The sequence below is a fragment of the Rattus norvegicus genome, chromosome X, assembly GCF_036323735.1.
Source record: "Rattus norvegicus strain BN/NHsdMcwi chromosome X, GRCr8, whole genome shotgun sequence".
Classification (NCBI taxonomy): domain Eukaryota; kingdom Metazoa; phylum Chordata; class Mammalia; order Rodentia; family Muridae; genus Rattus; species Rattus norvegicus.
In genome coordinates, this window is record NC_086039.1 from 73,379,474 (window position 1) to 73,402,401 (window position 22,928).

General features: G+C 36.7%; 1 protein-coding gene across 1 annotated transcript in view; it reads right to left on the reverse strand.

Moving 5' to 3' along the window:
• Window positions 1-22,928, reverse strand: part of Abcb7 (ATP binding cassette subfamily B member 7) — a 141,169-nt gene that overhangs the window by 18,178 nt on the left and 100,063 nt on the right. The window contains 8 exon segments of the mRNA NM_212518.1: window positions 6,404-6,533; window positions 6,684-6,847; window positions 7,749-7,906; window positions 8,750-8,924; window positions 10,555-10,642; window positions 10,732-10,820; window positions 11,741-12,009; window positions 12,859-12,991. Coding sequence (NP_997683.1) covers window positions 6,404-6,533; window positions 6,684-6,847; window positions 7,749-7,906; window positions 8,750-8,924; window positions 10,555-10,642; window positions 10,732-10,820; window positions 11,741-12,009; window positions 12,859-12,991 — 1,206 coding nt within the window.

Sequence of the window (22,928 nt, forward strand, 5' to 3'; positions counted from 1 at the left end):
AGAATAAGAATAATAAATTAGAATAAGACAGCATTTTATAAATGGCTTTACACGCCTGAGTATTTCTACCTGTCAACTGAGAGGTCAGGGTTGAGCTTATGTTCACCCTCTGACACTGCTGCTCAGCTAGCTTGCGAAGGCAGCTAGCAATGGATGGGCATGCTCTACCCAGTACTATGCACAGCTGCTAGATCTGCACAGCATTAGCGACCGGGTTATTACACATTTCACTCGTTGGGACTTTTCGAGTGGAATATGCTTTCTGTTTACATTTGCATTTCCTTAATTACTGAGGAGGTTAAATATATTTCCATGCATTTGTAAGAAGCAAACAAATAATCTCTTCAGCATGAATGTATGTTATTAGGTAAGTCCACTGCAAGCCTTAATTTGATAATTCAACTTGTTCTGACATAGCATACTAAAGATACTTTATTTCAAGTGAGCATTATCTCTTATTTTTTATCAGTCTTTAAATGGCTCAAATTGTTAATATTCACCAGGGAATCCTACTTATAGGTTTCAGGCTCAAAACTTCAGATATTATTTCAAAAAATATTCTAGTCATTTATATATCTACTATTAACATAAATTTGTCATACTGAGTTAGTATCAAATAAACTTAAAGTTCTATACGCAGAACTATTTTATAATATTTCATATCTGAAAAATTGACAAATGCTAACTGAAAAAGAAAAGTATAACGAAATGTGATAAAATGAAAATGAACTAAACAGGTATGGTAGTCCACTCTTGTAGTCCCAGCACTCAGAACTGGATGGAGGAGAGCAGAAGCTAGATGCTAACCTGCACTCAAAAATGACAGCCTAGCTCCAAAGCACAACGCAAATGGAGCTTTCTCACAGTGTGTGCTAAATACTATTAGCACACAGTAAATAAGGGTAATGGGGGGGGGGTATAGTGCAATTGTTAATTTATTTAAGTTAGAATTTTATTAAGTAACCACATTACTGTCTATAGGTATCTTATGTTATACAACTTTTAAATAGAAATAAATTTTACAAATTTAAGAAATTAAATAATGTATTACTTTATCATGTAGAAAAACATTAATGCTTTGATATTTGTTCCATCTTTTTCTCTATTTACAAGTATTGATCTATACTGTATAGCTGGAATATCTTGTTTGATATCTTTCAGCAAACTTTGTAATGACACACTGTTTACACTACTCAATATTCTTTTAAACTTTAATACTGGGCTTGAGAAATAACTTACTGGTTAAGAGCACCGGGGTTAAGTGCACTGGTTGCTCTTCTAGAGGCTTTCCTGACTTCAATTCCCATAGTCATAGTTAAGTCATATGTAACACCAGAGTCAAAGGATCCAAAATTATCTTCTGAACTCAATACCAGGCACACATGAGGTACAAAGATGTACATGCATGCAAAATACCCATATATGTTAAGTAAACAACAACAATGTAATTTGAGAAAACTTAACAAATAAAAATGGCTACATGTCACTTGATCCTGTAAGACTTCAAGCATTCAATTACCATTGGGTATTTATACTATCTACAATTTTCACCATTAGAAATAACGGTGTCCTGAACATTTTATTTAAAAACACATGTTGTACCTTTTAATTTTTTACTACAATTTCCTAGAGGCAGAACTATTAGAACACTTTCCCAGAACCTGTTATGTAGTTTCCATTTTCTTATGAAAGTTATATACTTTCCTCAGTAGAGCAAGACTCCCATTTCACAGAGTTGTGAATAAACTTGATACCCTACATTTCAAAATCTTTATCAAGGTGATTAAAGTAAAAGTGTTATTTCGTGTTCACTTAATTTTATATTACTAATGTCTCTAAAAGGATGGGCAGCTTTTCTTCCTTTGTCAATTTAATGTTTTAATTTTTCAAAAAGATGAGTGAAATTATTATAGCCTAATGGAATGGCAGAATTAGACGTCTATGAATTAGACCACAGAACCCAATGAGGTTACAGCCCAGAATGCAGTTCATTTGGCAAACAGTATAGGTCAATGTTTCTTAACACACACACAGTCAGTCAGTCAGTCAGTCAGTCAGTCAGTCAGTCAATCAGTCAGTCAGTCCAGGCAGACTGACTACATTTATTTTACCTATCAGAATCATCTAAGATGAATATTAAAAAGCCAGGTTTCTGGGCTCACAATGCACTCCACCATCAACAGCAGAGCATATGAAAAAGGAGTGGAATTTCAAAAATTTCCCTAGGGTTATGGTTATACCCACTAAAATTTGGAATTGTCAGGAAAATACAGGATAGAAAGGAATACCATATGCAGGAGCACTTGGGCACCTTTGGGACGCGCGCGCGCGCGCGCGTGTGTGTGTGTGTGTGTGTGTGTGTGTGTGTGTGTGTTTTAAAGACAGAATCGCACTCTGCATTCCAGACCTACGTGTGTGTGTGTGTGTGTGTGTGTGTGTGTGTGTGTGTGTGTGTGTGTGTGTTTTAAAGACAGAATCGCACTCTGCATTCCAGACCTACCTGGAATGCACTGGAGCCCAGGTTCCCTCAAACTGAAGTCAATGTTCAGATCATAGCTTTCCAAGTGCTGGAATTGCAGGTGTGATCACCATGTCCTTCCTTATTTTCTTACAGGTTTTCTCCTTTCCTTTCCTGACATGATCTGTTCTCCGAGAGACCTTACACTGGTTTTATGAATCTGACAAGTGTTCTACCATTTAGGCAGAGCCTCTGTTTCCTTTATAAAATTTCAAGATAAAACCACACTCCCTTTAAGACTTCTCTACTTCTTGTATTCCCAGGCTTTACTATAAACTTCCTTTCCTGACATACCCTGCCCTCCAGGACAGGGCTAGGCTGCCCTTCCCTTAGAGACTCTTCCCTATGTAATCCAGACATTTTTTTTTTCGGAGCTGGGGACCGAACCCAGGGCCTTGCGCTTCCTAGGCAAGCGCTCTACCACTGAGCTAAATCCCCAACCCCTAATCCAGACATTTTGATTACCTTCTTCTTTTTGTACCTTTTGGTCTCCTGCCTGCTGCACCATTTCCCCTCTCCCTCCCGCCTCTCCTCACAAGGCCCGGTTCAGCCTGGTCATGTCCACTCTGGACTCTCCCAGATGTCCCACCTCTGAGTATGCTCTCTCACACATCTACAATAAACCTTCTTCTCTGCTAATAAGAAATTTCCTTTCCTGTCCCAACAGCACTCAGTAAACATTTTAAAATTATTACGATGACTCACACACTGTATGCCTCACAGTGAAGAGGACACACAATAGCAAATAAGGCATAAAACCTAAGTTTGGTAGATAAACTACTTTGTAATTATAAATTAATATGTTGAAAGCTATTCAAAACTACTTTTAATTTTCTGAACATTCATAATGTGAGTATTGTGTTGGGGTGTGTGTGAGTGTGTATGAGAGTGTGTGTGTGTAGTCTCTAGAATAATAAAGAGTATTTATTTATGACGAGGAAAGTGAGATGAGCACCACAGAGCTGATGAGGCAGGTGGATTCCTGTGAGGACAGCGTGTTTTACATACTGAGTTACATGCCAGCTAGGACTCCATGGTGAGCCCGTGGCAGCAGAATTTCATTTGAAAGGTCTAACGTCATCTACTTCATTAGCATACGTTGACTCCTTAAATTCAAACTATTATAGTAATATATCCGCCAACCCTCTAAGAATTACATTTTGCTTTTAAATACCTGAGGTACTAAACATAGTAAAAGCCATATACAGCAAACCAGTTGCTAACATTAAACTAAATGGAGAGAAACTTGAAGCAATCCCACTAAAATCAGGGACTAGACAAGGCTGCCCACTCTCTCCCTACTTATTCAATATAGTTCTTGAAGTTCTAGCCAGAGCAATCAGACAACAAAAGAGATCAAGGGGATACAGATCGGAAAAGAAGAGGTCAAAATATCACTATTTGCAGATGACATGATAGTATATTTAAGTGATCCCAAAAGTTCCACCAGAGAACTACTAAAGCTGATAAACAACTTCAGCAAAGTGGCTGGGTATAAAATTAACTCAAATAAATCAGTTGCCTTCCTCTATACAAAAGAGAAACAAGCCGAGAAAGAAATTAGGGAAACGACACCCTTCATAATAGACCCAAATAATATAAAGTACCTCGGTGTGACTTTAACCAAGCAAGTAAAAGATCTGTACAATAAGAACTTCAAGACACTGAAGAAAGAAATTGAAGAAGTCCTCAGAAGATGGAAAGATCTCCCATGCTCATGGATTGGCAAGATTAATATAATAAAAATGGCCATTTTACCAAAAGCGATCTACAGATTCAATGCAATCCCCATCAAAATACCAATCCAATTCTTCAAAGAGTTAGACAGAACAATTTGCAAATTCATCTGGAATAACAAAAAACCCAGGATAGCTAAAACTATCCTCAACAATAAAAGGACTTCAGGGGGAATCACTATCCCTGAACTCAAGCAGTATTACAGAGCAATAGTGATAAAAACTGCATGGTATTGGTACAGAGACAGACAGATAGACCAATGGAACAGAATTGAAGACCCAGAAATGAACCCACACACCTATGGGCACTTGATTTTTGACAAAGGAGCCAAAACCATCCAATGGAAAAAAGATAGCATTTTCAGCAAATGGTGCTGGTTCAACTGGAGGTCAACATGTAGAAGAATGCAGATCGATCCATGCTTATCACCCTGTACAAAGCTTAAGTCCAAGTAGATCAAGGACCTCCACATCAAACCAGATACACTCAAACTAATAGAAGAAAAACTAGGGAAGCATCTGGAACACATGGGCACTGGAAAAAATTTCCTAAACAAAACACCAATGGCTTATGCTCTAAGATCAGGAATCGACAAACGGGATCTCATAAAACTGCAAAGCTTCTGTAAGGCAAAGGACACTGTGGTTAGGACAAAAGGGCAACCAACAGATTGGGAAAAGATCTTTACCAATCCTACAACAGATAGAGGCCTTATATCCAAAATATACAAAGAACTCAAGAAGTTAGACCACAGGGAGACAAATAACCCTATTAAAAAATGGGGTTCAGAGCTAAACAAAGAATTCACAGCTGAGGAATGCCGAATGGCTGAGAAACACCTAAAGAAATGTTCAACATCTTTAGTCATAAGGGAAATGCAAATCAAAACAACCCTGAGATTTCACCTCACACCAGTGAGAATGGCTAAGATCAAAAACTCAGGGGACAGCAGATGCTGGCGAGGATGTGGAGAAAGAGGAACACTCCTCCATTGTTGGTGGGATTGCATACTGGTACAACCATTCTGGAAATCAGTCTGGAGGATCCTCAGAAAATTGGACATTGAACTGCCTGAGGATCCAGCTATACCTCTTTTGGGCATATACCCAAAAGATGTCCCAACATATAAAAAAGACACGTGCTCCACTATGTTCATCGCAGCCTTATTTATAATAGCCAGAAGCTGGAAAGAACCCAGATGCCCTTCAACAGAGGAATGGATACAGAAAATGTGGTACATCTACACAATGGAGTATTACTCAGCTATCAAAAACAATGACTTTATGAAATTCATAGGCAAATGGAGGGAACTGGAAAATATCATCCTGAGTGAGGTAACCCAATCACAGAAAGACATACATGGTATGCACTCATTGATAAGTGGCTATTAGCCCAAATGCTTGAATTACCCTAGATGCCTAGAACAAATGAAACTCAAGACGGATGATCAAAATGTGAATGCTTCACTCCTTCTTTAAAAGGCGAACAAGAATACCCTTGGCAGGGAAGAGAGAGGCAAAGATTAAAACAGACACAGAAGGAACACCCATTCAGAGCCTGCCCCACATGTGGCCCATACATATACAGCCACCCATATAGACAAGATGGATGAAGCAAACAAGTGCAGACCGACAGGAGCCGGATGTAGATCGCTCCTGAGAGACACAGCCAGAATACAGCAAATACAGAGGCGAATGCCATCATTAAACCACTGAACTGAGGACGGGACCCCTGTTGAAGGAATCAGAGAAAGGACTGGAAGAGCTTGAAGGGGCTCGAGACCCCATATGAACAACAATGCCAAGCAACCAGAGCTTCCAGGGACTAAGCCACTACCTAAAGACTATACATGGACTGACCCTGGACTCTAACCTCATAGGTAGCAATGAATATCCTAGTAAGAGCACCAGTGGAAGGGGAAGCCCTGGGTCCTGCTAAGACTGAACCCCCAGTGAACTAGACTGGTGGGGGGAGGGCGGCAATGGGGGGAGGGTTGGGAGGGGGACACCCATAAGGAAGGGGAGGGGGGAGGGGGATGTTTGCCTGGAAACCGGGAAAGGGAATAACACTCGAAATGTAAATAAGAAATACTCAAGTTAATAAAAATAAAAAAAAATACCCAGTTTAATAAAGATGGAAAAAAAATACCTGAGGTACTACTCCCACTGCACGCCGAAGACTTTCCAGGCTCACATCTTGAATATTTTGACCAGCAAGGTAAATGCTACCCTTTTGAGGCTCATAGAAGCGAAACAGCAGCCTCACTATCGTGCTTTTTCTGAAATTGGAGACGAAGAAAGGTTAATCAGCATCTGTTGTCATTAGGGAAGCTCCATTTCACTATAGTAATTATTTCCCTGTGACAAAAATTCACATCTAGAATTATAAGTCAATAATGTAGAATTTTATAAATAACTAAATTACCCACCCTGACCCACTACCTCCTACAATGGCCACTTTCTTTCCTGCAGGGACTTCAAAAGATACTCCGCTAAGGACTTTCTGTCCTTCAATGTACTCAAAATGCACATTATCAAAGGCCACCGTGGCTGTCTGTGGTGTTATTTGAAGGGGAGATGCCATCGCTTTGTCCTAGCAGGGAAGAAAAAACAGAAACAACTTATTATTTAGAGTAAGCTATGCATACAATGTTTTTAATTAATACACAGAAAAGGAAAACTATGGGAACAATACAAATACTTGTGTATAAGAAATTCCTATATATTTGACTGCTAGAAATATTTTCTTGGTGAGGAGTTGGGAAAGAATGATGTGGTAAAGAACTTGTTTGTCTAACATAGTGACATAAGAATATTCTCCTGGAAAAGTAGTTCTCAACCTTCCTAAAGCTGCAACTCTTTTTTTTTAATTTATTTAATACTTAATAATAATTCTTTGGTTTCCGGGCAAACATTCCCCTCCCCCCTCCCCTTCTTATGGGTGTTCCCCTCCCAACCCTCCCCCCATTGCCGCCCTCCCCCCATAGTCTAGTTCACTGGGGGTTCAGTCTTAGCAGGACCCAGGGCTTCCCCTTCCACTGGTGCTCTTACTAGGATATTCATTGCTACCTATGAGGTCAGAGTCCAGGGTCAGTCCATGTATAGTCTTTAGGTAGTGGCTTAGTCCCTGGAAGCTCTGGTTGCTTGGCATTGTTGTTCATATGGGGTCTCGAGCCCCTTCAAGCTCTTCCAGTTCTTTCTCTGATTTCTTCAACGGGAGTCCTGTTCTCAGTTCAGTGGTTTGCTGCTGGCATTCAAGCTGCAACTCTTTAATACAGTTCCTCATGTTGTGGTGTCCCAATCATAACATTACTTTGTTGGTACTTAATAACTGTAATTTTGCTAATGTTGTGACTCTGAAATGCAGGATATCTGGTATGCGATTCTCTAAAGGGGTCATGGCTACAGGTTGAGAACAACTGTTCTACAACAACCCAATATTCGTGAGACAGTGTTCATGCTCTTTTGAAAAAACTACTATATACATTACTTACTTTAATCCGCGTGTCTACCTTGAGCAGAGTAAACAAGGTATTCATATCTATGAGTGCTTGCCGTGTCTCTCTATATACAGTTCCCAAGAAGTTAAGGGGTAATGAAAGTTGAAAAAGCAGTCCATTCACCATTACTAGATCTCCAACAGTAAGGGCACCTTATTATGTAATCAGAAGAAGAAAGAAATGGTATAAACTTTCCCAGCTTAGGACAGAGTTTTATAGCCAATTTCCATGACAAACTGTTCTAAGTGAACATAATCAGCAACATTTAAACTGACAGAAACTGTACAGCATATGAATACATGAAGTAGGTAAGGTAGGAACTTGGTGTACATTTTATGGAAAGGTTTAATATGCAAAATGAATGATTTATGTAATGATAGAAGTAAGGCATAAGTAAATATTTCTTGTACAGTATAAAGAAGAAAATTTGTAAAAGAACATATAGTAAAATTTGGAGTAAATGGCTATCATGACCAAGAATAATCATATATTTCATATTAATGTCACAACATATGAATGAGTAACAGGCACAAATATTATTTATAAATGAAAAAACTACAAGAAAGATAATGGTAATTATAAAACAAGTCATTTGAACTAAATAGTAAATTAATGCCAGTCCTTTCCAAGTCTAAAAAAAAATTAAAAATGTTAGATACTAAAAAGTTTGATGTCTCAAATTAGTAAAAACATTTTTAAATGCATCCTAAAAATAAAAATTTTACATGGTTAATTTAAAAAAATGTTTCTCCTAAAGAATTGGGCTACAGACCCATAAAATGAATAAACAGTAGAATTCTTACTTTCAATGAGTAAGTCAGTGTTAACCAAATGGAAGTAAAAGAATTATCAATAAACTACATTCTGATAGGAAAAGAAAAGCACTCTAAAATGGCTATCTTGTTGAGCACACTTTACAATTAACACAAAACATTTATTCCTTCCATTAACCCACTTATAATAGTCTCTAAACATGATAGCCACAGAGCCATTACCTGCCACAATTCCCTGACTGGCAAGCACCATGATAGCTGTTAATCCAACACTGAAAATAGCACTTTGGCCAAAATTCAGCATAGCCAGAGTAGAGGTACTTTTCAATGAAGCAGTCTCATATGTCTTCAAGAATCCATCATATCTTTGTGCTTCATATTTTTCATTGTTAAAATACTACAAATATATAAAAATAGTAACTATGGATGAAACAGAATATATACTCATGCAATTGGTATAAATTTTGTTACACTTGATATATGGATATACTTTATTATAGATCCTATATAAAGTTGAACTTTGAAGAAAAAATGGGTCAGTAGGAGTGGGGAGGGGTTAAGAAGGGACAATAGAGGAATGTGAATAAAATCACAATACATTATATACATGTATGAAATTGTCAAAAATTAAAACAGAAATATATATAAGTATATATATGTATATATTATATATGTATTGCCTCTCAATATTAGATTATGATATTTCTGAAAGTTTTTAAATAATGGATTGTATTAAAAATTCATCCAATAAACATTTAGTAACTAGCTAATTAACTGGAACCTAAAGCTTATAATTTAAACATGCCTTCTATTTGTGACACTTCCTTCACAAAGCCTTGCCCTGATGCCTTCCATTCCCACTGCCCTCACCATACCATGCCTTTTTGATGAGTCATCTAGATTTTTTTTTTTACTTTTCTAGCATATCATAAAATCACCACCTCCTCCCATTATAGCTCTTTGCATAGTGGTTTTCGCATGACAGGAATTCAGCAATTATTCAGGGAGTGGATATAAATAGGAATGAGATAATTAAGAAAAAGCACTATACTAGGCACTCTGAAGAATAAAAAGAACTTGCACATCACCTTAATTAGCTAATTTTATTTGTAATCAGGATGCTAATCATATTTATGATCATTTATAAATTAATTCAGAAGGCAAAATTCTGATATTTCTAATTAAAAACTGAAGAGAAAAGACAGAACATTTGTAAACAAAAGAAAAATGAAGTAGTATGATGAAATAGTACTACTATGAATAGGTAGTTCATCAAACCTAGAGATCCTATTCTAATCTGATATTCTTTTTTTTTCCTTTCAAAGACAAAATTTAATTAGGGCTGGCTTACAGGTTCAGAGGTTGTTCATTATCATCAAGGCAGGAACATGGCAGCATCTAGGCAGGCATTGTATAGGTTGAGCTGAGAGTTCTATCTAAAGACATGGCTGAAGGCTACCGAAGTTCTGCTGCTTGCTGGAGCTGGAACATGGCCCCTCTTGTTTTATTACATCATCAATGGCTTTCTGTTTTCCAATTTCTTCACTACCTAAATTTAGCAGGCCTAGAACTTCCTCTGTAGACTGACATTGAAGTCAGAAATATGCACGTGTGTCTCATGGGATTAAAGGTATATACTACCACACCTGGATTTAAACCTTTCTTCTGTCCCAGGCTGGCCTTGAACGCAGAGATCTGCTTGGCTTTATCTTGTGGGATTAAAAACATGTAGAATCATGTCTGGATTTAAATGTAGCTGCGTTGGATCTTGCTCCGAAGTCCCACTCCCTGAATCTGCTCTCTCTTAGAGCACAGGATTAGGCTCCATTTCACTTCCTCAATTGTGCAGACCTGGCCCAAAAGGTTTCAGTGGACATTTTTACTAAAATATCAAAAAAAAAAGTCTCCACTGAAACCTTTTGGGCCAGGTCTGCACAATCTAATCTGATATTCTTATAGCGACCATTAAATTAAATAACAGACCAAATCTTAGTGTGAAAGGCAGACAAGATACTTAAACAGATTACCTTCACAGTTTCATAATTCAGCAGTGAGTCAATAGCAGCGTTCCCTGCATCGTTATCAGCTTTGTTCATTTCTATTCTAAATCTAGTTCTGTAAGACAAAGATTTACATATCATGAAACACATGCTATACCATAACTCATTTCTGCATTCTTGACTAGCCGCTGGGGAATAGCATACCTCCACCGTGTAACTGCAACTGTGAATGCTGTATATGCACCAAGTGTTCCCAGGGTTACCAATGCAAACTGGGCCCCACATTTGTAATACTGAAAAAGAAGTCATGAGAAGAAACAAGAAGTGGTTAAATTGTCTTTGACTTTCATCATTCACCAATAAATAAGAAAAGTGAGAGATTATCATGTATGTAAAAAGAAACTGGCAGCATTCTCTATCATGTAAAATAAAATGGAATAAAGGAGCATTGTAAAAGTGTGAAAATAGTTATTTTAGTAAAATATGATTATGAATCATGCTTAATTATATTTTGAATCAAAATTATAACTGGATATAGCATTTTCATTTAAGTATAAAACTTGGCAAAATGGAAAGCCTGTAGAGAATATTATTGCTTTCATTGAAAGTGTTATTTAAAATACTATGGACTTCAGATAAATACAAAGCATTTCTTTTTTTAAAATTATTGTTTTAAAAACAATAAAGTGAAACAGTTTTTTAAAGCGTTGATGTTCTCACTTTAAATCATCACAGCAGCAAATTTCAGTCAAAGAATATAAAGACTATCATGCTGGTAAGTTACATTAATCAATAGTGAATTAAAAATCAAATACCTTAGAAAATCACTCAAGTTAATAAGAAAAGAAAGTTAAATGGTTCCCACCACAATTAAACCATCAAATTGTAACACTGAAACAGTTTAAGCCTGAAGAGGAATTAATTAAAAGATTACATTGTTTTAAAGCATTAGGACTCATAAATTGAAATGTAAATATTCTTGTGACATACAAAATTCTTGGGGAAAAAACATTAGAAGCACTAATCCATGATCTAGGTGACTAAAAGAGTAATAGAGAATTTAGACAGTCCTCCGTCGCTTGTGGCAAAATCATGAAAAAACTACATAATCTTTCTGGCATCATGGTATGCAGAAGCATAACAGCTTCGAATATTCACTTGCTATTAATAAGACTGTAAGACAAAAGCTTACTATGAAAAACATATTACTTACCAAAACACTACTGACAAGCGTCATCTCAAACACAATAGGGAGAAGATTAAATACTAAAGCACTGAGGACAAAACTAATGCCCCTTGTCCCTCTGTCAATAGCCTTAGATAAGGCTCCTGTCTGTCTGCTCAGATGGAAACCCAGATCCAAGTTGTGAAGATGGAGAAATACATTTTTGGCTATTCTTCGGATTGAATTTTGTGCTACTTTGCCAAATACTGCATTTCGGACTTCATTGAAAAAGGCAGCCCCGGCTCTTGATACACCATCTGACACAACAAAGAAGAAAGCAGAGGGGCACAGACACGTTAGAATCATAGCAGTGTAAGTGGCAAGGCTGCAGGAAATCTTTCTACAATGAACAGTTCATCCAATAAATAGAACACAGAATATTTACATTAAAAGAAGCCTAGAACTCATCTACTCGCATGAATACTAACCTTTCATCATCATGAATCCCTTTCCATGTTATTTGACCCTAGATTTCAGATGCTGAAAGATTTTTTTCCAATTAAAATACTTTTAATGTAGAATAGCCCAGATGGCCTCATTGTGGGTAAGTGCACAATATCTAATTCAATTCTCTCAAATAACAAATGTGAAAGGCTTAGATGCTGAAGAGTCAAGTGCTTTTAGCAAGCCTCTGCTTCTGCTCTGAAGTCTTATAAAATAAAATGTCCTTTCAAAAATATGGAGCCCTAGTGCATTTGAGAGAACATTTTCAATTTGTATTTGTTTGTCATGGCCACTGAGTATATTTTAACAAAGCACGGATGTTCATATATCATTAATTAGCTACTTTCATTTAATATTAACAGTGAGACAAGAATTGGCTTTCCTAGAGAATAAAAAGTGTAGTGAAAGTGGTGGCAATGCAATTAATGTCTTGTTTTATATTATCCTTTTCTCAACCATGGAAAATGCTGCTGTATCACAGAAGTTTTGCAAAGCATATCATACAATGAATTTTTGAAAACAGATCAAAAAAATCTCCCATAAAATAATAAAAATCCAAAATGCTAAGTTGTATTTGTAGTTAAAAGGTCATCTGCTCAAATATGATGAAACCTTCTTGGAGAAAGTCAACACCTGTAGACAGATTAAAGAATCACACATACAGCCAATCAGAACTGCTGTTGCCATGGTTGCAACTGTATTTGGTGCATCACTCAGGTTCAGCATGTTTCCCGACATCTGGTTGAGGCTGTCTACAGCATATTTAAACATGAAAGGAACCACAATATTCATGGCCTAAAAATATAAAAAACATTAATTACCCATCATATATAAAACATTTATTATAAAAGTACAAATATTTTCCTTAAATTATTATTTCTGGTAATGTTTACTGGAATACATTTGCTGGAATTAAAATGATTTTTTCCAATTTATAAAGATAAAAATTTTTGGCACTGGAAGCTCTGCTATTTTAAGATTCCTATGCCATACTGCCATGTTATTATTAATTTACAAATTATGTTTTATATTATAGTTATCTATATATATTTTTCTTTCCAATTATATCCTTGAGGGTTTACATCGTATTACTCTTTTTTGTCCTACCACAATAGAGTATAATGTTTTGCATATAGGAGGGCATACATATTTCAACGTGATTTTTTTTACCAGACAAGTTGAAGTTGAAATTCTATACTAAAGAGGATATAAAAGCTAAAACATGATAAGTATTTGTGATTGATTCACTACTGGGAAAAATACCACTGCCAGATCTGTTTAGCCCACAAGAGTCTTTGTTCTACTATAATACAAAACAAACCTATCAAACATCGAATGGTTTCACTTGCCCTGCATTTCTTTTAGAATATACTAAAAGCCCACACTTAGGTTCAGCAAATATATCAGACTACCAAAATACTTTTGAAAAGATTAAATTACAGACTTAAAAATGCAAACAATGAATATGGCTATTAGGCACACTGAAAAGATACCAACTGCTTTATTGCTATGTTACTGTCTTGTTAAACATAAGAATAAACTATTTTCTAATAGAATCTGTGTAAATCTCACCAATCAAGACTTCAATTTTCTGTACTATGGAATAGTACCAGACTTGAATTTTTAAGGTTTCTAACTATTCACTCTTCTCCACTATTTTTTCACTTTCCAAAGCTCAATCTGAATCTCTTACCATTCATGACACTTTCTTAGAACTTGCAGCACATTTTCTAAGACCTATATTTTATAGTTTGTACTTCAATAATATCACTCTTGTGATATACTTAGGAACTTTTATGTATGTGCATGCTATACACAATGACTGAGGAAAGGCAGGTGCTCTATGGCTTAATGACACGAGTCGTACGCAGCAGAGGTGAGATCAAAATTGGAGCATGGTACTTGAAGTCAGAAAAAGTTCCAGTATGCTACAGCTATATCAACTGGGTCCAAAGCAGGACCTATACATTTTTCTTCTTTTGTAACTTAAAATTAGTGTTTTCAAATACACTATTGAAGTCATTGTAAATTATATGAGTAATTTAAATAAATTTGAGATGATTCCAGATTTTTCCATATAAAAAAGTATAATTTCCTCATCTGCATTCCAATACATTTTGACTAGAAAGGAAAGTGATAGTTAAAACAACCATGCAATTCTCCTAATTCCCAGCTTATTATACCTTTGCCACAGCTACAGTGACTAATGACAGAAGTTAACACATTCAAGTTGCACTATTTCACTTTCTTGAAGATGTTTTTTAGGTTTGGTCAATTTGGGGAGCACACTGCCATAAGTGTGTAGAACATGTAAATGTCATTTGTCGTGTCTTGTTAATTGGCAGAAAAAGCATTACATATAGCACAGAACAAGCACTAACACTAAATATCACTGAAGACTGTCAATTTTCCCATAAAAATACTCTCGAAAAGCAAAGAAATATGTGTACTTAAATAGTAATAAAGTATGAGAGGTTATCTTCCATGCAGATTTTCATTGGGTATGTCTGTCTGGGTTAGTTTCTGGCCTTGTGATACAGTAGGGGCAACGTGTGGCAAATGGCTTTCCATATTATTCCACCTTCAGCAAAACTAGACTTAAACCATCCAGACAAATGTGAACCACTGATTGAAACCTTTTATTTGAAATAGTCATATCCTCACAAGAAGAGACTTGACCAAGATCTGTCTACCCTTCAAACAGCAACTCGTATGATATCTAATATACTTCCAGTTTTGGATCAAAACCAGGAATTTAACATTGCTGCATTACTATTCAAAGAAAATATAGAACTCACTCTGCTTTTCAATGTATGTAACCTGAATTGACCAACATATGAGTATGATGTATGTGTTTCTAGGCATCTCATGTCTAGATCCAAATAAACACTACCAAGGTACATAATTACTCAAGTACACAGAACTCTTTGTGCTTCTTTGTATATACTCTCCTCTGATACTGTTCTGAAAACTTAATTCAATAAAGAGAAATATAGAAGAGAACGCAAATTAAAAATGAAATGATTTTAAAAAAATTCAGGTCAAAAGCTCAGAGGGTAAGTCTCACAAGTAGAAAGGATTAAGTAGAAGTCAGGATATCAGGACTTGAAGGTAAAGTTAAAAAAAACTAGATCACAAATACAAAGACTATTTAAAAAGTTAACACATAGGGGTTGGGGATTTAGCTCAGTGGTAGAGCGCTTACTTAGGAAGCACAAGGCCCTGGGTTCGGTCCCCAGCTCCGAAAAAAAGAACCAAAAAAAAAAAAAAAGTTAACACATAAAAGGAATAGGCATGAAATTTGAGACCATACAAACATCAAATCTTTGAATTATAACCATAGAAGAGAGAGCAGAGCCAGGTCAATAACATAGACCAGATCTTCAGCACAATTATGGAAGAAAACCTCCCCCAAAGTAAGGAAAAACATATGCATACAGATATAAGAAGCACACAAAACACAAAACAGAAAAGAGCAGAACAGAAACTCCCTAAGGCATACCACAGTTGAAACATTACTGAATATACAGAACAAAGAAAGTGTGCACCATATCAATAACTACAAAACTACACACACACACACACACACACACACACACACACACACACACACACAAATCCGAATGACCAATCCAAAAATAGGTTAATGAAATGAACAGTTCTCAAAGATACTTCTGACAGAATTTTAATATATAGAATATATAAGCTACACAATTAAATTCCAACACATACACCCAAGTGCTATCAATAAATGTGTTAAGGAAATGACCATACAGTTCTCTAAAGGGATACAATAAACATATTAAGAAAAAATTAACATCCTTAGTTATCTGGGAAATGTAAATTAAAGCTATGTTGAGATTCCATCTCATTCCTTTCAGAATGTATATTAACAAGAAAATAAATGATGGCTTGGTGGGTAAAATCACACAGCTCAGCAGCAAACCAGAGTGATTGTCTCAAGCAAGGAGGAAGAAGAGAACTGATAACTAGGACACTTCTCTAAGAAAACAAACGACAACATATGCTAGTGAAGATGTGGGGAAAAGAACCTTTATTCACAGATGGGGTGGGTCAACTGGTAGAGCCATTCTGGAAATCAGTGTGAAATATATATATTTATATCAGGACTACCATATGAGCCAGCTATAACACTCCCAGGTATATACATGAAAGAATCCTACCATAAATAAACGTATATACACATATTTACTGCTTCTCTGTACACAATAGCAAGGAAATCGAATTAGCCTAGATATTTATCATAGATGAATGGATAATGAAATGTTATACAAAAGAATTTCACTCAGCAGCAAAGAAAAATTATATTATGAAATTTGTAGTTAAGTAGAAAGATCCAGAAATTAATTTAGCTAAATGACTTAATCCAGGCTCAGAAAGGCAAACAGCACATGTTGTCATTTGTAGATGAATTGCAGCTTTTAATTTATGCATGTGTGTATATGTGGGTTTGAGTATAGAGACAGGTCATAAAACTAAAGGACTGGGATCATTAGAGGGAAAAAAGATACTGAGGTAGAGAGAAATGGTCAGCTTTGAAAATATATATACAAATAATATATAGAGTAGATTATATTCAGGAATATGTATGCATGTAATAATAATTAATGAAAAAAGAAGCCATGAATTTTGAAGGAGTGAGGAGGGATATATGGGGATATTTGAAGGGAGGAAAGCAAAAGGGAAAATGTTGTAATTGCATTATAACTTCAAAGTAATAATGACAAGAGAACATAAAACCCAAAAATATTGTGTGAAAATTTCAAAGAATAATACAATTTGGTTTTGTTTTGTTTTGAAAGAGTGAGCCTAGCTCCTGAATTTTCCCCGTTCTCAGATTACCTCTCCTCCCTACATCTCCTTTGTCCCTGCTAAGATGCCATTTATCGTGTTGCTAAGAGAGATGGACTTGGAATGCAAGATGTTAGCACTCTGCTCTTCGACCTCCAAAACAGTGAGCTAAATAATCTTTTCTTTCTGAAATATCAGCTTTGGGTATTTTGTTATGCCAATAGAAAATGGACTAAAAATATGGTACACTAAAAATGGGGAAAACTATAATGAAAGGACAAATCAATGTTTTCCAGCTGTTAGGGTTTTAGAATAGGGTAACATAAGGGAGATTTGTTAGGGCACTTTTTTGCATTCTGACTGACAGTGTGTACATGTGTAAATGCCCATGTGTTTGTGTGAGTGTTTTAAAAAACAGAGATGTATAATAATAACTGTCCTGTCACAGGTGACAGCAGACCTGGCTTCCTAGGTATAGAACATACATGAAAATAAATATATCATATACTTCCAAATTTCATAACTCTATTTCCTTCCTCAAAGAAATAAACTGATGTTTTTACTAGATTATAAATATGTGCAAAGATTCACTTACTCTGTAACTGCAATGTACAATAACTTAAGTATTGGAAAAATAAAGGGACTTATCCTTATAAATCTGTTTCTTCTCTTTGACTAAAAACTTAAGTCTGCTATTAGTCTCAAACTTCCAGAGACTGCTATATTTGTAGGAAACTGAACTCATATGGGCAGGGTAGCTCATACCTGTAATCTTAGTACTTGGGGAACTGCTCAGGAGGATCACAGGTTTGAGGGTAGCCTGGGCTACATAGTGATACCTCATCATAATCAACAAAATAAAATGAATTTACTTAATTTCTAACACAAAAGTATAAAATTGGGGATACTAATTACTTGAAGAACAGATTCAAGGGAAAGATAAAATTATTGCAATATGATATGGGTTAAACAATGGGTCAGGATGTATCTCTCAGTTACTGCTCCTACCACGATAACAAACTAAACCTCTAAAATGGCAAGCAAGCACCTAACTAAATGTTTTTTAAAAATAAGGGCTGCCTTGGTCATGGTATCTCTTCACAGTAGTAGAATAGTGACTAAGACAGAATTTAGTACCAGGGAGTAAGGTATTGCTGTGAAAGGTCTGGCCATGTTGTTTGTTGGAAGAATATGGAAGACTTTGGGAATTTGGATGAGAAAAGCAGTTGGTCACTGTACTGGCTAGTTTTGTGTGTCAACTTGACACAAGCTGAAGTTATCACAGAAAAAGAAGCCTCAGTTGAGGAAATGCCTCCATGAGACCCAGCTGTAAGGCATTTTCTCAATTAGTGATCAAGGGTGGGAGAGCCCAGCCCAGTGTGGGTGGTGCCATCCCTGGGCTGGTAGTCCCAGGTTCTATAAAAAGCAAGCTGAAAATGAGGCATCCCTGGCCCTGGACAATGATATATACTCATAGTTACTCATCCCCAAAGTTTTATGTAGCTGTTGTTCTCTCCATTAAATGAGCTGACTCCCTGAAGTTGTCCTGGAAGCCACTGCCCCCTGAGGTTTCTTCCACTCCTGGCCATCCTGCCTATCTTCCCCTCCTGGGATTCACAGATTGTAGGTTCAGGCTAGTCATACACCCACAGACTGGGAAGCAGAGCCTGTAAGGCAGTGGGCCATGTTCTTATGCTGTCTTGCATTCCCTCTGATTTAAGACGGGGAGAAAAGATTGTAGGAATCACAGGGTATGCAGAACACCATAGATTTATTTTTATATATAAAATTTTATATAATTGATGCATGTGCATGATAAGTGATCAAGCTGATATGTCTAGAATGTTCCCTTTTGGCCTAATTAAATTTAACTAGAAAATACATATATTGAGGAAGAAATAGGACTTTTGGATTACATGGATAAATGAAATAAACATTTATTATTGGAAACACTGGCTACATTGTCAATGAGTAGCAAAGTTGGAAGACAAGGCAATAAGTCTGTCATGAGGTGATAAAACGATTTTGTCTCCTAACAGAGTCCCTCCTGGACTAAGTAGTGAGATGCCTTAAAAAAAAAGCAAGCTGAGCAAGCCAGGGGAAGCAATCCAGTAAGCAGCACCCCCTCCATGGCCTCTGCATCAGCTCCTGCTTCCTGACCTGCTAGAGTTCCAGTCCTGACTTCCTTTGGTGATGAACAGCAATGTGGAAGTGTAAGCTGAATAAACCCTTCCCTTCCCAACTTGCTTCTTGGTCTTTATGTTTGTGCAGATATAGGAACCCTGACTAAGACAGACACTTTAAGTGGGGCTTAATGGGTCATCTTAGTAGGAACATGGAAGGCAGTGCTAAGGGAGATTTGAATTGTGGGGACCCAGGCCAAGGGGTTTCAGAGGGGAAGAATACTGTTAAATGGCCTAGAGATCATTCTTGAGATATTTTGGTGAAGAATTTGGTTGTTTTTTGCCCTTGTCCTAAAAAATCTGACTGAAGCTATATTGAAGAGTGTAGGATTAGTAGTATGGGCAGAGAAGATTTCAAGACAGCCTAGTACTGACAGAATTATTTTGTTATTAGGGTCATTGTTATGAAGATCTATAATGAAAAAGAGCAAGTTGAAAAAGGAAAAATGCAAAATGTACAGATTGAAGAGAGAAGGAGCCCCAGGAAATGTAGTGTTGGAGCCAAGTCCAGTGCTCAAAGAGATAAAACGTTTAAATGGAATAAAGGGAGTGATGGCCTCAGGGTAAGACCTCACATAGCTAAGCTTTCAACTTAACGAAAATTAATTAAAGGAAAGCTCAATCATTTAAGGAAACCAACAAAACCAGAAAGCTGATACAAATATAATTTAATTAGGAGGTCAAATTCCAGCTACAGTAAGCAGCAGAACTTGGCAGCTTTGGTCACATGGTTCTGGTTTTAGTGTCAAGAATACAAGAAAGGGGTTGTAAAATCTCCCTCAGAGGCTAAGGGAAGCCAATAAAGCCAGGTTTGTATCAGAGGTGCTCCTGCATAGAAGCCCAGAGAAGCCACTTCGTGAAGTGGTAATGCCTGGATTGCCTTGGAGATCCCAAGATGTTGGGAATGCCAGAGTTGTGGGATATCTACCAAGCAAAATTGCAGATTAGATTTAGAATGAGCCCAAGAGAAAGAAGTGGTGTTGGAGAACTGAAGAGTGTTTGGTATCAGACATGGAGATGCAGAATTTGGGAGTTTGTTCTGCTTTGGTCCAGATTTTCCTCACTATGCTTCACTCCTTCCCTTTTAGGATGGTAATGCATATTCTGTGCCATTTTATTTTGGAAGTATGTGATTTTCTTTTTGCTTTTGATTTTATAGGAGGTTACTGTTAAGAGACTGCATGAGTCTCAGAAGAGACTTTGAACTTTTTGACTTTTAAACAGTGTTAATACTGAAAAGCTAGAAGGACTTTTGCAGTTGGATTATTTTTGCATTATGATATGAGTACAAGCCTGTGGGGAAGGTAGTAGTTTGAGTAAGAATGGCACCCACAGGCTCATTATTTGAATGCTTAATCACCAGGATTAGGGGCTGTGGCCTTGTTGGAGGAAGTATGTCAGGTGGGTGGTCCTATACATAGCCATTTGTCTTCCCTTGTATATACTAGAGTTGATACAGTATGATGGCACTGCCAGATGCTGACTAGATGCCAACTCTATGCTTTTGGACCTCCAAGCCTTCAGAACCATGACCTCAAATAAAATAAATGTTATTTTTCTTCTCCCTCTCTTTGTATACAGTTGTAGCTGTCTTGGAAGTCACAATGTAGACCAGGCTGACCTCAAACTCAAGAGATTCACTTGTCTCTGCCTCTCTACTGCTGGGATTAAAAACAAGTGCCACAACATTGGGCATCAAACTGCTTTGTCCCAGATACTCCATTGTAGCAACAGAAGATGGACTAAGGCACCATAAAGAACAGCCAAATATAAGTCATATGTACATGATACGAAAATTACTAGCTAAATAAGTCAGTTTGCTTAGTCCCTCAAAAGCCAGTTAATTATGACTTTCCTTTTTCTAATCATAACTTTGTCATGTAAGGAACCTGATTCTTTCAGACTCTTCAATATCTGAAGTCTTCGATAATTAATTTTGCTCACTGTGGCCTTCATTAACTAAGGGCACTGACAGTACTACTGCCAAGAAAGAATGGATATCTGAAAAAGTGAAAGGGAATTTTGCTCCTTTGTTAACTGCCTCTCTAGTCACAAAAGGAGGGGGAAAATAAAGACCAGCAAAGCTATAGGGATATTTGATGAGCAGGACAAAACAATGAAAAAAAAGAGAAAGGTTGCTACACAGTTTGTAAGGACTATCAGGTAGCTGTAGGACCTTTACACAACTGAAGTCTTTATTCGTATTAAAGAGAAAGACCGAGGCAAATATAAAACAAAAACAAAGTGATTTGCAAGGTTCAGATGTAAAATCCTTTATGTTTTATAAAGTCAGTAATTAACTCACTAAAATTAGATTTGAGAAAGAAAGCAAATGTCTTAAAAGAATTCCATCTCTTAGATGAAGAGCTACAGGCAATGAATGGCTGTTTAAGAGAGGAAGAAACAATCTTTTCTGGGGATGAGCCATGAGAGGCTATGTAATTTCAAGTGATTATCCCAAACACATGTCCATATGAGCAACATTAAGTAGAAGCAGCAAGTTTTACTTACATATACACACCTGTATGAGTATGCATGTACATGTAACAATAATTAAAGGAGACATGAAGTTGAAAGAGACTAGGAAGTATTCAGGAAGAGTTGTAGAGGGAAAACTTTTGGGTGAAAATGATATAAATATAGTACTCATATAAAATTCTCAAAAAATAATAGAGTAAATGTGAAAAATAAAGATTTCTATCATATAAATACAATTCTTCTAGCTTGCTGTCTTAGTAAAGGTTACTATTGTTACAATAAAACACAATGTGACCAAAAGCAACTTGGGGAAGAAAGGCTTTCATTCAAACTTCCATATAACAGTTCATCACTGAAATCAGATAAGACAACAAACTAGAGGCAGGAGCTGATGCAGAGATCACTGAGGAGTGATGCTTACTGGCTTGCTCTTCATGGCTTGCTCAGCCTGCTTACTTATAGAAGAGCTCAGAACCACCCAGAACCACCAGCCCAGGGGCAGCACTAGCTATAATGGGCTGGGTCTTCCTTACCCATCAATTACTAACTTTAAAAATGCCCTACAGGCTTTTCTATGGCCCATTCTTTTTTTTCTTTATTAACTTGAGTATTTCTTATTTACATTTCAACTGTTATTCCCTTTCCCGGTTTCCAGGCCAACATCCCCCTCCCCCCCTTCTCTATGGGTGTTCCCCTCGCCATCCTCCCCCCATTACCGTCTATGGCCCATTCTTAAAGAGGCATTTTCTCAATTGAGGTATTCTCTTTTCTAATGACTCTCCCTGGTATCAAAGAGAATATAGAGCTAGCCAGCATACCTGCTTTTAAAGTTTACTTTGGGAAACTGACTTAGAGGGTATGGGTGGGCACTGGGCACACAGTTTGGCAGCATTCCTTCGATCCTTGGGACTCACACAATAGAAGCAGAGTTGTACTCCATCAGGCTGTACTCTGACCTCACAGGTCACACAGACATGCACAGATAATGTGTATATACAATCAAGTAAGCAAATAAATGAAAAATGTTTCAAAAGTTTACTTTGCATATTAAAGAGTAACCAGAACAGAAAACAACCTCTCAAACCAGACTGTTGCAGCATATTTGAATATGGACTTTGAGAAGGTGTGCCAAGATGTACAAATGATTTACATGCATGAATTACATAACAAATCTCCATATGAAAGTGAAACATTATATTTCTAAGAAATTAGCTCAATGTTTTACTCAACATAATAGTTTGATCAGGGAAGTATTAAAC